This window comes from Manacus vitellinus, unplaced genomic scaffold (assembly GCF_001715985.3).
Source record: "Manacus vitellinus isolate BGI_N305 unplaced genomic scaffold, ASM171598v3 scaffold_19_pilon, whole genome shotgun sequence".
NCBI lineage: Eukaryota > Metazoa > Chordata > Aves > Passeriformes > Pipridae > Manacus > Manacus vitellinus.
In genome coordinates, this window is record NW_021939395.1 from 8,215,691 (window position 1) to 8,232,296 (window position 16,606).

General features: G+C 45.6%; 2 protein-coding genes across 8 annotated transcripts in view; one reads left to right on the forward strand and one right to left on the reverse strand.

Moving 5' to 3' along the window:
• THOC2 (THO complex 2) overlaps positions 1–1,714 on the forward strand; it is a 50,144-nt gene extending 48,430 nt beyond the window's left edge. The window contains exon 41 of the mRNA XM_029959188.1: positions 858–1,714. The gene's annotated coding sequence lies outside the window, so the exon portion shown is untranslated. The remainder of the gene's footprint in view (positions 1–857) is intronic.
• A 9,560-nt stretch (positions 1,715–11,274) lies between these two features.
• Positions 11,275–16,606, reverse strand: part of GRIA3 (glutamate ionotropic receptor AMPA type subunit 3) — a 147,544-nt gene continuing 142,212 nt past the window's right edge. For 3 of the 7 annotated variants that reach the window (XM_029959064.1, XM_018070727.2, XM_029959065.1), the window contains 2 exons: positions 12,125–12,372; positions 11,291–11,556 (listed from right to left, as the gene is read on the reverse strand). In XM_029959064.1, coding sequence (XP_029814924.1) covers positions 12,127–12,372 — 246 coding nt within the window. In that variant the 3' untranslated portion in view covers positions 11,291–11,556; positions 12,125–12,126. The other 4 variants (XR_003915703.1, XM_029959068.1, XM_029959063.1 and 1 more) reach the window with 4 other exon arrangements.

The following is a 16,606-nucleotide window of genomic DNA, read 5'->3' on the forward strand; positions in this document are numbered from 1 at the left end:
ATTTTATCTTCTTAAAATGATGAAGATACTTCTGTGAATAGTTTCCAAACTGAAAACTATGAGCTTTCTGGAAAGAATTTAATGGAATTTTTTTGACTCTTTGTCTTTCATAGCCAGTATCATCTGATCACTGTGGATGGAGCTCAGTTTTTTCCCCATTTCTTTAAATGTTACTTTGGAAAAAAAGAAAAAAGACAGTCTTGGTAGATGAAGTTCACTACAGAGCACTTGCAACTTCTTTAATAATAAAATGTGAAGTTTTGACTAGCAATTCAGTGTAAAGTGAGGATTTTCATCAGCTGAAAAAGCACAATTGTGTTTTGATGACTGTAAGTAACAAGTGCTCAGGTAAATGTCAGCTGCACAGTGGAATTCCCATCCAGCTGTGTAAACTGGAGCATCTGGCCTGGAATACTGACAGCACCACATTGTGTGCACAGTGAAGTATGAAAAAGTGCTTTGTGTAGCAACACAGTTGTGGAATCTGGTCCTGTGCTCCTGTTTGTTAGATCTTTAACATTCTTCCTAATGTACAATATCTGATTGACTGCATTTATTTCCTGCTTAATTTAGAGGTAGTAACATTGTGAGGGGATCATACTCCTAAAAGAGTTTATACCTTCACAAGTGACTACTTGTTTCCTATTTGTGTCTTTAAATTAGTGTTACACTACTTACAGTGCAGTGCTTAAGTTAATATAGTTCTTGCTGGGGAATAAACTAGAGTTAGAGAATGATGAAAATAGTTTTATTTCCCCCATCATTCTTTGAGTTGTGAATGGAACAAATTGTGAAGTTGTGAGATCAGCGTTCCTTTGAACAAAATCTCATTCCAATTATGTATGCCTTTGTTGCAGGTGACATTGAAATGGGAAGATATCCAGCTGTGACCAGAAATGTATTTTCCAGAGTATAGATTGCACAGAAAATTGTGAATGAAGAGGACCCATCTGCATCTCCTTAAATTATTCAGTTCTCTGCTTTATTTCCCCGTGCTAAGGACTTAATTGTTAAGTTGTACATTACTGTATTTTTAACTTGTTGCTTAGTTTCTTACACATTTATTTTCAGTACCTGGCTGAAAGTGTTACCTATTCCATATTTTAGCACAATGTGCTGCAAACAAACAGTTGCCATAGTGCAAATGAGGTTTCATGTGTACATAGTTCCACTTAGTTTGTCGAAAATACTGCCTGAATTTAGTAATTCTTTCAATTTGAAATTGCATTCTTTTAGATGTTTGAAAACCACAAATAAACAGTTATTGAACCTTTTTGGATTTACCTCATTTAAACTCAGTTTTTATTTATTACTTGGCCTGTTTTTAATATCAGTAACTAAAAAACAAAAGTTAAGTGGGAGCACTGTTTTCATGCAATGCTTAGAGATTATTTGTATATTGTGTATAACGTTGACTTGTTTAAAGAAACAAAGAATGAGCCCTGTCCCATCCCAACCTAAACCTGTGCTCAGTTGTCCCTTGTCACACCTTTTGTTTGTCATGTTGTTTTTAGATTGATTGGAAATGCTCTCTTCAAAACTGAAATAAATTAAGTTTCAGTTACAGCTACAGGAGCTTTGTATTGCTGAACTTTAGTCTGAAGATTTCACAATGATGTTTTTAAAAAAAAAAAAAAGAATTTTTTTATCTGCTGAATTCTACTAGTGTAACCTTTTTTCTAAATAAACAATAGTTTTCTCAATGGGTCGTAAATCATTCTCTGTGTGGTCACTTCATTGCTTTAGGGATTATTATAAAAATTGGATATTAGTTGGAATTGTGGGAGGGTGGTTCCTGAATTTGCTGAGGAGCCCTCTGCACCTGTCCTTTAATAGAAGGGCTGGTTACAGAGTGTGGTGCCTACTGTGAAGTGACACACGTGTCAGGGTTTGCCTTCCTGCATTCAGTCAAGTTTACACCTTTCCTTTGAGGCATTTATCCCTCATCCAGAGTTCGTTAAAATCTCCTCTTGGATCAAGTATTAATACTATTAAACACAGAGACTTTCTTGTCTCTTAAATATTCTGAGGGTTTGGTTTGTTGGTGTTTTGGTGGATTATCCAGAGAAAGGGAACTTTAATCAGAAGTTGAGCATTCCTGGTGCTCTGTGCTTTCAGTACTCGGATTTGGGACAGAGGGGTGTTGTCTTGGTGGCTGTATTTGAAATACTGAATGTTAAAAAATTTTAGTGCTTATAGACTTGATCAGTAACACTCTTGTGATTAGCTTTGTTCTGATTAATTAGAGGTTATTTCTGAGTGAATTGTAGAAGATTACAAACCCTTGCCCTGCAGTGCAAGGAAGACACAGACAAATTGGGAAGAGAATTGAGTAAGAGTTATCCAGCTCATTAGAGGTGAGAAAGAATTCCTAAAAAGGAGAGTAGCCAAGCTAAATGCTCAGACTTTTAATTAACTTATTAGGACATTCTAAAATGAAATAATTCTATCAAAGTCAATCTAGTCTTTGGGATTTCCTGGAGTGTGAGAGGTGGGGCTTTGGCTGGGGCTGCAGCCACCAGCCTGCCCTGGGCTCAGGGCTGTCACAGCGAGGTGGGTGAACCTGGGCAGAGGTCACCCTGGCCACTGACTACAGTGTGACCTCCCCAAAACCAGGGGACTGTCTGGCATCCCAGACACTGAAAGGTGAGTTGAAACAATCATTTAAAATCTGGCTTTGAGGAACTGTGTACCTGCCCTGGCAGGAGCGTTCATCCCTCACCTGCTTCACCCCTCATGTGGGAGGAGCAGTGGGGGGAGAGGAGAAGAGATTTGGGATGGGGATGCTTATGCTGACTCTGCCACTGGTTTGGCAAGTGCAGGCACACCCACAGTAAACTGCCACAGTAGAGGGAAATAACTGAACTTTGCAAAAGAACATGCTGTGGCTGGGATAACTTGGGTGTGCTCTGCTATGTTCCACTACAGGAGCAGTCTCTCACCAAGTTCGTGCCTACAGGAGGGTTTTCTACCTCAAGGAGATTTAAAAAAAAACAAACAACAAACCAGTTATTCTGATCCTTCTATCCTACATGGGTCTCTGCAGGGACTTGGCTGCATGTGTGGAAATGTCAGTGGGGGTTTGGTGATGGGATTTGTAATTAGAACACAGCTCAAGGCAGGGGGCATGCCAGAGACCTTGAGTGGAAATAGTGGGGGGTCAGTGAATCCCAGAGGGCTGGGGGAAGCATGGAAAGAAGGGGAGCTGGCCAGGTTGTTTGGCTGTTCATGCTACTGGCACACTAATCAACTTTTTGTGTCCAGAGGGCCAAGAAGAATGGCACCCTGGCTTGGATCTGCAATAGTGTGGCCAGCAGGACCAGGGCAGTGACTGTCCCCCTGTGCTGGGCACTGCTGAGACCATGCCTCGAATCCTGTGTTCAGTTTTGGGCCCCTCACGACAAAGGAAGACATTGAGGGGCTGGAGCAGGTCCAGAGAAGGGCAACAGAGCTGGGGGAAGGTCTGGAGCACAAGTCTGATGAGGAGTGTCTGAGGGAACTGGGGATATTTAACTGGAGAAAAGGGGTCTTGGGGAGGACCTTATCACTCTTCACAATTACCTGAAAGGAAATTGTAGCCAGGTCTCTTCTCCCAGGTAATAGGACAAGAGGAAATTATCTCAATGCTCCAGGGGAGGTTTAGATTTGATATTACAGAACACTTCTTCCCTGTAAGGTTGATCAGGCATTGGAATAGGCTGCCCAGGGAAGTGGTGAAGTCACCACCCCTGCAAGTGTTTGAAAGGTGTGTGGATGTGGCACTTGGGCACATGGTTTAGTGGTGATCATGGCAGTGCTGGGTTAAGAGTTGGACTTAATGATCTTAAATTTTTTCTAAAGTGATTTTATGACTACATTTGAGAGGGTTGTGGGGAAGAACAAACAAGGCTGGGTCGGTGGTGGTCCTGGCCCATGGTCCTGGGGGACAACCTGCACCCATTAATTAAGCCCTGTCTGCTGTGATGTTCTAATTGCTCTGTGTAATCTGCAGCATCTGTGATAGGTCACAGCTTCAGCTATTCCATAATAAGGCATTTCGCCTCAACTTTGGCAAACTTCCCTTGTTTAAAGGGCAGGGGAATATTAAATAAACACCATTTATATTTATTTGCCTCAGATCAAACCGTGGCTCTTACATTAATTTTGCAGGATTTTTTGGGTAATTAGCCTGCTCAGCCCATATTTGGAATTCAAATCCAATATTTGTCGAAAGGCTTGGAATGATATTAAAAATCTGCTTCACCGAGGACAGGGGAGGGATGAACCCGAGGCTCGCTGCGTGCAGCCGTGCCCGGGGCGCGGCGGTGCCCGGTGCTCACCGCGGGCCGGGGCCGTCCGGGGCTCCGATCGTGCCGGTGGCAGGAGGCGGCGTTTCCCCCCATCCCGGCCGCTGCATGTCAGTGTTGCGCCGAGCACGGCAGCAGATCCCCCTCCCTGTTCCCTAATCCACCCTGACGTTATAGAATCATAGAACGGCTGGGATTGGAAGGGACCCTAAAGATCATCTCGTCCCAACGCCCTGTCATGGACAGGGACACCTTCCACTAGACCAGGTTGTTCAGAGTTCCATCCGACCTGGCCTTGAACACTTCGAGGGATGGGGCATCCACTGCTTCTCTGACAACTGTGCCAGTGCCTCACCACCCTCACTGGGAAGAATTTCTTACCAAGATCTAATTTAAACCTGTCCTCTTTCAGTTCAAAGCCGTTCCTGCTTGTCCTATCCCTCCATGGCTTGGAAGAAATCTCTCTCCATCTCTCCTGTAGCCCCTTCAGGTACTGGAAGGTGCTCTGTCTTTCCAGAGCTGCCTTTTCTCCAGGCTGGAAAGCCCCAACTCTGGGCCTGCCGCCACAGAAGAGGGACTCCAGCCTCATGGTCTGTTCTGGACTCGCTTCAGCAGGTCCATGTTCTTATGTTGTGGCCCCAGAGTTGGACACAGTGCTCCGGGTGGGATCTCAGAAGTGCAGAGTAGAGGGAGTAGAATCACTTCCCTTGACCCGCTGTCCACAATTCTTTGTGATTCCACCCAGGATATGGTTGGCTTTCTGGGCTGCCAGTGCACGTAAGTTATCCCACAGTTATCTCCTTTCCCTCACTGTCCACCATGCCCCCACTCTGCCCCTGCAGCAGGGACCAAACCCTTGTCCCCTCTCCCTGCTCTTGTGGCCCTGCCCCCAAACCTGCCCACAGCAGCTGGCCCAGGGCCCAGGCACTGCTCTCCCACACTGCTCTGCTTTTATATTCCTTTAATCAATTTCTGGTGTTATATCACACCCTTCCCTACTTGTTACAGCGTATCAAGCATCTGCCATGTGCTCATTAATTGGTCAATTACTTTATTTATATGCTAAACATTATCTAAAGCACCAGTCATTACCAGCATCAGGGCTGCAGTTTATGTTGTGCCTTTTTTTATAGGCTCTAAGTGCCTTACCCTCTCCTTGCCATCAAGGCTTGGGCTCTTGCCTGGAGCCCGGTTAACCCTTTGTGGACCAGTCACCAGCTCAGCCCCATTCCTTGGCTCTGTGCAGGTCCTCCACTCTTAGATGGCAGGTCCAGCCCTTCCTCAAGCTGTCTCCCTTTGGCTTTAGCTCGGTTTTTTTTTCTGCTGCCTTCAGCTCCTCCATTCCTGAAAGTAGAATAAAGTAAGAAAGACCTGAAAACACAACAAACCGGATGACAGGAGAATCCCTGTAACTGTCTGCTGGGGCAGGCCAGGTGCCACTGCACATCCTGGTTTCAATCTTCATCTGCTGCTACAAATTAGCTCCAAGTTCACCTTGAGTGTCAGCTCTGCCTGCTTGCTTGGAGGTGTCAACAGCCTCTTCACCAGTGGGAAATGATTCTGGAAAGCCTCTGCTCTGCCTTGGCTCTGCTCTCCCCTGCCCTGTGCTCCACCACTTCTCATGGCACCTTCCCTGCTCCTGCTGCCCGTTCCTGCTCATCCGACTGCAAGTTGCTGTAGAGTGGGATCTTCTCCCCTTACTCTGCTGTAAGATGTCCTGTCATCCTAAAATGCCACGATGGTATAACTAACTTAGGGTTAACACTTCAATGTTAGAAACAGCAATAAATAAATGCTTAGTGTGTGCACAAAGGTTTCATTATCCCGCCCTTTGTGTCAGCCCATGGAATTACCACCACCCAGCACAAGTCTACCAGTGCCATGGCATCCAGCAAAACCAGTGCTGCAGGTGCTTCCAGTGAGCTTGATCAACTCCATTAGGGAAGGGCAGAGGTTTTACTGTTATGCTGCTGTAAGGTGTGTATGGCAGCTCCTTTGCTCAGATTCCTCTCTGGATACCGTGTGGTTTCTGGCTGCTCCCTGCCTTGTGGGGCAGCTGCTGCCAATGCCTGAACCTGGGGGAAGCTGGAAAGCACTTTTCTTGATGCTGTTGTAGTGCTGCTGCCATATTACAAACCAGTCTCATCAGTCCTTCTCAGACTGATGAAACGAAGACAAGGAAGCCCAGAGTCAGAGCAGGATTGGGATGTTGTGGGAGCAGGGGTGAATTTTAGCCAAATTTGTCTCCCCACAGGGCACACCCAAGAGCGGTATCCCATCGTGGTGGTGGGGCTTTGGCCTGAGGCTCCTGGGCTGGGCATGATGCGCCAGTGGCTGCCCTGACCCCGTTGGAATTAGCCCATGGTGAAATGCCAGCCTGGGCTCTTCCTGCAGCCCCAGTGCCACGGGGGCACCGAGCGTGGCTCAACACAGTGCTGGGCTGCAGGCACTGCTGCTCCTGGGGGCACTGTCCTCCCTGATACCAATTTTAGATGTATTATATTCTGAGCTAATATTACTTTGAAATTTATAATATCCATGCAAATATTATCTCTGTACTTAAATCCTTCAGGTTAATTGAATAGAGCTATCATTATCCAGATCTTGTTTATGTATTGCTGCCTGCAAAACAGAGCCAATTTTCCAGACTGAAATGATGAATATGAGAACCAAAGACATTTCGTAATTTAATTTTGATATCCATGATGTATTATTATTTAAATAGCCATAAAGAATAATTATTTAAAAAAAAATAAATGTTGCAGTCCTTTGCACAAAACCTTTGAAGGAAAAACTATGCCATAATGATACAGCATGGATTTTATTTTGTTGTCAGGTGTGCTCTGTACCGTGGGGAGGGGCTGCTATTGCTTTGAGTTTTTAGGCCTGAACTTTAACACTGTTGACATCTTTTTGCTCCCATTGATGACTCTGGAAACTGGATACATTACTCTGAATTTTTCCTTTTATTATTCCCACCTGCTGAAGCCTAGAGACAAGGTCACATTGGGGTGTGTCAGAGCCCAGCGTTCCAGGGCTGTGGTGCAGCCCTGCTGCCATTGCTGCAGCCTATGCAGTGAAGTCCAGGTTTTGGCCTGAAGTGCACTGTCCTCTTGGCCCAAGGATGCTCTGGATTCCCTACAGCTGCAGCCTGGCCCAAGATCTGTTCCTGCCCCTCATCCCTGTGGTTGCAGTCCCATGTGGAGCCACCTCCCACCCTGTCCCAGCTGGCCAGGATCTCTCAGCTCACTCGTGCAGCTGTGTCTCTTCACCCTAATTGCTTTGTTTTGCCAGACTCAAATGTATTAGAAAACCTCAACACTCATTTTGCAGGACCTGGTGCTTGGTGAGACCCTGGTGGGGCAGCACCACGCCAGCTTCTCAGGCAGGGCCAGGATTGGCATCAGTCTGGCATTGCTGTTCCCATTTCAGTGCTGGGGCTCAGTGGGCACATTAAGCCCAGCTTGCAGTGGCCCATTTTGGCAGGTCCCCAGGGAAGGGAGCATTGCTCTCCCCCGTGGCTGGTGCAGGGCTGTGTTTGGCTGTCAGGCAGCAGGGAGCAGGTCAAGACTGCTCTCTAGAAAACGCAGCCTGTCTGCGTTAGCCTGGACGTTGAGCATGAAATGAAGGTTAAAGGACAGAACAATATTTTTTTCCATGCCTCCCTGCATTCATTGTGTGGGCACTTTACATATAAATAGGCTCATTTCAGCATGGGCTATCCCAGGGCCAAGGCAAGAAAGGCCCGTGTCCCTGCTCCCAGGAGAAGGGTGATCCCGCACAGAGCCTGGTGTGCCCAGCACAACAGCCTGCTCACACCCACGACCCGAAGCCTTTGTCCTTGTAGGATGTTTAGGGTCGAATAATTGCTGTTTATTTTTCTCACTTAGCCCTTGTTTATTTCTGAGCTTATTTTGCTGTTGCTGAAGCCTTGGCTGAAGACATGGTGGTGGGCTCAGCCTGTGTCCCACTGATGTGCTCATATAAAACAAGCACCAGTGGCTGGCAGCAGTTCCACAGGGATTGGGGCCAGGCTGAAGCAGCCCCATGGTTGAGACCACCTGCTGGGTGCTGGATGCTGAGCTGCAAAAGATATCAGTGATTGCCATGTATGTTTTCCCATTTGTTAATCCTGTTTAATATCAGGGTTACTTCCTACAGTTCATAGTTTGTGGTGACTCGGGAAAAACATGCTGTGGATGAAGTAAACTCTAATTTATTGAGTTGGGATTAGTTGCAATGTTGGTGAAGGTTTTTTCTTAAAAAAGCATTGCTGAAAAGGTGGGAATTGCAGGAAAATACATCTGTGTAGTCACCATTTGAGGAATGTTTTTACCCACACTGCTGCCCACCGCAGGGGCAGAGCATCTCCTGCCCTGGCTGGGGTCCTGAGGGTTCTCCCCTGCCCCTTCCCTGCTCCCCAGAGGGTGCCCCTTGGACCTGGCCAGGATCAATCAGCTTCACTCATCAAGAAAACAATAAATTAGTTGGTTTGCAGGGTACCAAACCAGAAATATGCATTTCCCAGCAGTGTGGTGGGAGAAGCACCGGTGACACCCCTGAGGCCTGAGGCCAGGCTGAATGGGGCTTTGAGCAACCTGGTGCAGTGAGTTTAGGGTGGGGTGGTTGGAACTGGATGATCTTTAAGTTTCCTTCCAACCCAAACCATTTGAGGGTTCTGTGGTAAATACCTGTGGAGCATCCCAGATTGGTCTAAGGGACAGCAGTAGGGAGGGACTCTTTCTCTTCTGATGAAAAGATAAGCAGGCTCTTTCATTTTTTTTCTTTACAGTTTTATTTACAAAATGTATTAAAACTCTTTGTACAACACCTCATCAAAATGAGGCTCAGTAATTGATGCCCACACATGCAGTTTATGCTTTTACAGCCATTAGTTTGCTTGGCAATTTTTCTGCTCACTGAAGTGCAGTTTCAACGACCAAAAATAGGAACTTAAATTACAAAAAAAAAAAGGAGGAAAAAAACCCCAAAAGAAAAGGAAAGAACCCCCAAATCCCCCAAAGCAAAACAAATTAAAAAAATATACCAAAACAAATCATTGTGAGACTACTGCCGAACTTCCAATAGCTTGAAGTTGGTAGCCGGAATTGGTAAGCACTCAACACATTTTGTTTTAGCTTTACATGCAAGTTTAAAAAATATCGAACCATTTACCAAACTCCCTTCACTGGTGTGAAGCCTCCACTCTTAAAAATTGATCTGATAAACATACATCTTTTATACAGCTTTTAAGAAAAATGTTTGTTTTAAATACAACTCATAACCGCACAGCTTTAGCTCGCCCTTGCTGGGGACGTGATCGCGTTCAGAAGTCGAAAAAAAAAAGATCACAGTTTCATGAAAAGAAAATGAAAACAAAACAACAATTTTTTTGTCAATATCTTGTTAAAAACTCGAACAATAAATTATTCTCCTATGAGCTTTTAAAATGATTTTATATTACAGTTTGTTGGAAATACTTATTTTTTTACGAGACTTTCTTTTTCTTTTTTTTTTTTTTTTGTTTTTGTTTTTAAATCCTATTAAAAGTTCAAATCTATCATCAGCAAACTAAACTCCTAAGGGTCAGACTGGTTTAAATGAGTTTCTTTTTCATTGTATGTTACTGATGAAATAAAACTCTATATCGTAAACTACAGAAAATACATATTGTCGATTAGAGGTAATTAGTATGCAGATATTCCATTGAACATTTCCCATGTGATTGACAATATGTTTAAAGGTTTGTGGTTCCTTTTTTTTTTTTTTTTTTTTTGTCTTTTCCCTTTTTTTTTTTTTTTTAAATTATTATTTTTAAAGATGAAGTTAAGTAGTTTCCAGGCAGAGGTTCAAGGCTGAAATGCTGCTGTCTAGGATGCTGGATGTGAGTAATAGCGAGGCCCTGCCTGGAGCAGAGCTGGCGGAGCGCGGTGTCCTCCTCACTGGGAGGCAGGGACAGGAGCATCCTCTCACCAGGAGCCATGAAACAAGAGTTGGCAGGAGCTGATATAATATAACAGTACTAGCAGGAGTCATGTTAGATCGCTTACTATTACTCTGGAACTGCAGCTCTAATTTGAGTTACTATCCTCTTCCCTTACTTCTGTTTTACAAGGACCATTACTGAGAAGCATTAGCTGAGCACAGTGCTAGTTGGGAGAGAGCTGGGGTGAAGCAGAAGCAGGCCTGGGAAAAACTAACCTGCCCTTCTCTTGCTTCATTGCTTGATATTAAACAGTGAATTAAAATGCAAATGCACAGCAAGAAAAGAGATATATGGTCTGAACCTAAACAACAAGTAGCTTTTCCTTTGTTTTTTTATTTTAAAAGCCACCCAATGTCATTTTAATAAAGCACCTGTAGGTATGCCTGATGATAGAACAAAAAAAGGAATGCAATATTTTCTGCCTGCACTTTAGCTACCTTGTCAAGGAATTAATTTACTGATCTGGAAGCAAGACATGCAGTTCCACAAATTCCCTTCTTTTGGATTTACGGATTCACAGTCATTGACCTTAATTGGTTTGAATGCACAGACTCTTTTCTTCAGGTGTTGCACCTTTTACTGTTATACAGAATTGCTCAAATTAGCTGGAGAGATCAAAGTGGCTCAGAAAAAAAAAATAAAATCACACCACTGTAAGTAAAGACTGAAACATCTTGACATCAGCTCCTACAAGCAGTGGCAGGCCGGTCCGCGTTCGCACGCAGCAGATTTCTGAGGCTTTGTGTCAGGAGGAGTTTCATAATTTGATACGACTGGGGTGGCTGAGGAAACCGGCTGCCATTTGCTTTCAGGACACAAGTTCAGTTACTGTGCAGTGGTATCAAAGAATGGCTTTCGTTGCACTGATTTTTTTTACAAGAATTTTTTTTTCACATACCAATATCTTGTTACCAGTCCTTTCCTTTTCTTTTTCCTTTTCTCTTTTTCTCATTTTTCTTTTTTTTTTTGGTTTTATTTTCTTTTTCTCTTTTTTTTTTTTAATTTTCTTTTTCTTTCATTTTCCTCTCTTCTTTTCTTTTACTTCTTTCAAGCAAAGCAAGAATATTTCAGTGATGGTTTGCATTGTTGTGAGTCTCAGAGTCTTCCATAAGGCACTGAAGGAAAAAAAAAATCAGTTTTTCCTATTAAAAGTACATTGCACCATCATCAACGCGTGTCATGCCTGACACCTCGGAGAGAGTACGACTGGCTCAGGTGGTCCAAATCCATGAAGTAGCCACATTCTCTGCTGCTTTTCCTCTTGCATGCTGTCAGGGTGAGGATCTATAATAAAACCAGAAAGATTTCATCACTGCCTGGCAGCGAGAGGCAGGAGAGCTCAGCTGGGGGAGAGGCACAGGCTGTGGGCTAACCAGGCTTTTCCAGAGTAATTTTTCAGCAATTCAGCTCTATTTTTTTTTCCTGCTTTAGAAATCACAAATTCTAGTGTAGAAGTTTTTGTTCTATTGTAGATTTTTTTGAGACTTCCTAAGAGCACTTACCTGATCACAGTTTAAAAAAGAAAGGGGAAGAGATCACCAGCAAGAGAGATGTGATTTTTAAAGCATTTAACAAAATACTTCCATTTTGAACCAGCGCGATGCTGGAGAGAGGAGTTACTCACTACAGCATGAAGCCAGCTACCACTGTGTGCAGTACAGGATGGTACCAAGCTTACTTCTGATCAGGGCAGAAATTTAAACCACTGACACTTCGAGACTGCCACAAGATGATGTTTCAAAAGCCCTCTTGCAGCAGCCCGCTGATGCACACAACACAACAGCACAGACAGTTAAAAAAAAGAGAGAAAGAGGAAACCCCAGCGGGTTCAGCCCCCGGCCCGCAGCCGTACCCCTAGATTTTCACACTTTCTGTGCCGTACACGTTGTAGCCTTCTCTGTAGGTAGCGTAATTCTGGGTGTTGGTGGCGGGAGCGGGTTTGAAGTTCTGCGTGTTCTTGGTGAGTTTCATTCGCTTGGACTCGGCCCGAGACTTGTAGCAGAACTCGATCAGTGCCACCATCATGGCCAGCCCCAGGCCTCCCACAAGGATATAGAACACCCCAGCAACATTGCTCAGGCTCAGAGCGCTCGTCTTGTCCTAAGAGAAACGAGCGACGCCGTTAGCTTTGCTGTGAGGAGCAGACGGGCAGACAGACAACAAGTTACTTTGTACTTAGTCCTAGCAGGAATAGCTGCACTCGTGGTGTTTGGTGTCCGGCTCACGGACCGGTGCTGTCCCCCCATCCCCGCAGCCTGGGGCTGCACAGCAGTCACTGCTCTGCCTTCCACCCTGGGGCGGGTGAAGCCCTGGCTGATTCCAAGGCGATGAGATATTTTTGGCCACTGACTGTCCCAGGCCTTTGGTGTCCCAGAGCAAACCTGCCTACGGCCGAGCATCCCTGGTGGCAAAGGCACTGCGGGAAAGCTGTGCCGGGGAAAGCAGTGGCTGAGTAAAACTGCGGGTTTTAGAAAAGGCCGTGACAAAACCAGAACAAGAAAAAGCCAAACCACTGCACACTTGGTTCTGGTGAATGTAGGTAAAATTGCTGAGATGCTGCTAAATTTATCGACATTTTTTTTCAATATTAAAAAAAAAAAACAACACCCTAGGAAGATGGTCAGTTACTTAGAGGTCAAGCAGCAGAGTCCTGAGCTAAACTAGCACCTCTGGGAGACTGAGTGATTGAATAAAAACAGACATTGTAAACCAAAAATCACTGGCCAGGGTTTACCTTCCTTCAATACATGTCAGATGGGGGAGAAGCTTGCATTTTTAAGAACAGGATTCTGTAATCAGAATAAATAGAGCTGCAACCCTTCTGCTGCTGCACGGGCAGGTGGGCTGGCTGTGGGCAGGAAGGGTGGCTGGCACGGCCCTGGCTGGGCTGGCACACCACACCACACCACTCTGGGACGGACAGGCAGGGGCCAAAGCAACCTGGCTGTGCCCAGAGAAGACCCTTGCTGACAGAGCTTGGTTAACAAGTCTCTCCAAGGAGAGAAAAATTCGCACATAGTCAGAATAAAATAGGGTCTACCTTGCAAGTGTCTGTGCATTTCACGAGCAATTTGGATACATGCAGTTGTAACAAACAGCCTGCCATGTAAACTAAAGATCTTACTCATTTATACCTCTTTCCAATTGCACTTCCCTTCTGCAGCTGCTGTGTGTTCACATATCCCATGATCCCAAATTTATCTCATACAACAGCCACAGGGTTGTGCCCTAAGCAACTTCCAGTCCAACTGAAATCAATGAAATTTTATTACTGGCTTCGCTGGAACTTGAAATTGTCCTCCGACACTGAGAGGGTGCTTTGAAATTATAGTTTTCTGTTTGAATGATTACAGAGAGCACTTCCAAAGGCACCAGGGGAGTTAGGCACTCAACTGCGACCGATTTCAGCTGGAGCTGGATTTCTCCTCCTCTTAGTGCCTTTGAAAATGTCCTTCACTCCAACAAGCCCAGCACTTTTACAGGGTTTTTCTCCCCAACGGGTCTATAAGCATTAAGAAAAAAAAACCCTCTGTGTTTTCTTTTAACTGAATGGTGTAAATAAATATTTCCTGCAATTTAAGGGGTGATCCACCTCAGGAGCGTGATCTCCCTGGAGACTACAGTGGTTCCACATGAGGCTGGCCAGCCCCACAACACAGCTGGTGGGCAACAGGGCAGTACAGCAGCAAAATGGTTCAAAGCAATACAAAAAGGAATATACAACATTTAGGTAATGACTCACCATTGGGATTTCTAGATTTTTTTTTAAAAAATCCAACCAATTTCAGACTGAATTGGGAAACAAGGTGGGAGAGGAGTTTTTTCCTTATCAATGGTCTGTCCTGAAAATTTACATCCTTAGCAAGCATGTGACTGTCTCCCAAACTGACATGTAGAGAAGTTAACTCATAATTTTGAAACAAAAATGTGTTTTTTTCAATAAAACTAAAAATAAGAAAAGATGCTGGCCTGAATAATACACAATAACTGTGCTAAAATTTTTGCATTTAATTGAAAACACCACCTTGGGAGACTTTGGGGGCTTCTCTCTGCATGTTTTTCTAGCAAAATACTCACACAGTAAAACATACTTACAACTACAGTCTGCTACTGCATATAAGAAAAACGCTGTCATGTTCTGAGACTTAAATTATTTTTTCTAGTCTTTTCTTTCAACCTTCAAAATGTAAATAGCAACTTCTGAAAGTCATTCTTGGTATAAACAAACAGTGGGTCAAAATGTGATTGCTAATCAGTACAAAAAGACCTTCAGCGACTGACCTTACTTCCGGAGTCCTTGGCTCCACATTCACCCTTATCGTACCACCATTTGTTTTTCAGCTTGTCTAAGATGCCTTGTTCACTGAGTTTCAATACTGCAAGGTTTACAGGAGTTCTTCACGTGGGAAATAACATAAATAACATTATATTATGTTATTTTATGTTATTCAATCTTTAAACTACTTTAATACTATACAAAGCGATAAAGCAGGGTTCCTGGCCACAAAGTATTTACACTGCAGGCAACTGGATCATCCCCTTAAGTTAACTCTAGAGCATCTCTACATTACCAGGTCCTGCCCATATCGCTTTGAGTAATCGGCACTCACTGTTAAATGAAGGCAGCAGAAACAAAGCAAGGCCAATTTCCCAGTTTGGTGCCCCACAGACACCTGCAGTAGCTTTATGGATTCGGGTGGGTTTGATCTAGCAGGACCCTCGTATTGCACTAACAGACAGAAGCCCCAGATCCAGCCCCTGTGGCTCCTCACAGTCAAACAGTGCTCGTGGCTCCCGGTCCCCCACAGCCCACAGTTGTGTGTGTGTGTGTGTGTGTGCACATCTGCAGAGCAAAAGCCCCCAGGGGGCATTCCTGGAGGGAGGCTTTGCCAGCGCTCTCGGCTGCTTCCCTGCCAGTGGTGCTTCTCCAGCTCCTGTGGTTGCTGCTGCAGGAGCTGTGCTCGGAGGCACAGTGCTTGGCTGCGCTCCCCGGAGCTGCTGCATCCTGAACTCCCCCAGCCCAGGGAACTGCAGCAGAAAATAAGCAAATGCAGACCTCTGTGAAGCAAATGAGTGAATATGGAAACGCTTGCTGAAAGTGCCCAGGGTGGGAAATGCTGGCAGGACAAAAGGAGCTGCTGACTGGTGTTGCCAAGAGCCCACAGCCCAAGGGTACCTGAGCTCATCTGCCTCTTTCCTGTGGGAAAGCAGCACCCGAGGAGCTCTCAGTCGGGTTTTGTCATTTCCACTTCCTCCTTGTGTGATGTCTTGGGTTTTTTTCCTGCCTGCTTCGATTAGACAGGCTCCCTGCATAAGGGACATCCTCAGTTCCTGCTCCTGCTTGAAAAGCTCTGATTCCTGCTCCATGGCTGTGCAGGGCAGTTGGTGGGGCAGAAAGGGCTGGGCCCTTATCCTCAGCCATGCTGTGCCACTTTGCATGGGATAACACCAGGCAGACACATGCACGGCCCGCTCTGGGTCCATCCAGGCCTGTTGTCAGTGGAGGAGATGCAGGAGCTGAGCCCATGTCTGCCCCAGTGCCAGCCTCGTGTCTGGATCTTGCTGCTCCCTGTCTTTCTCCCACCCTTGGCCAAAGGGCCTGAGACTCTGCTGAGAGGAAGACACTCAGGAGAAAGAGCAGCACAACCTATGCAAAACACCTGAAATACAAGCTTAACTGCACAATGGAATTTAGGGAAAGGTCCCCAGACCAGGAGGGCCGAGCCCTGCCATGCCTGGGGCAGGGCAAGATGCTGGAAGAAGTAGCTGGTAAAGAAAAGCCCCCTTCCCTCATCTGTGAAGGAGCTGCCTCTGAGATGGCTGTGAGATTGTCGGTGACAGCGCTGCCCTCGGAGGTGCTGCCCTGTGGGAGGAGGGCAGCAGCCCATGGAGGTGGGATAGGCTGTGCTCAGCTGAGCCCAGGCAGCTTCTGCAGCACCAGATAAAAATGAGCATGTTCAAGAGCTCCTGAGCTGAACTCCCCACTCCCACTGACATGACCCAGTGTGGTGTCACCAAGGCCACCAGGAAGGCAAGGGCAAGGAAAAGCCAGCGAGGTGAGGAGAACCCACCAGTCCCTGATCCCAGCGGCAGCAATGCCAGCACTGCCTGCAGAGCTTCCTGGATGCCCAGGGAGAGGCAGCACCACTTCTGGTCTGCACAGGGCTCCATCTGACACCAGCCAAGATTTTATTTTTATAAAATGGCTATTTTTAAGCGGCAGCTGTAATCTAATTAAGTATCAATCAGGGCTGGCTGTACGCACTCAGGCGGACACAGCCGACGGCTGGCGGTGACAAGCCGCAGGAGACTGACCATGTTTGCTGGCTCGGTG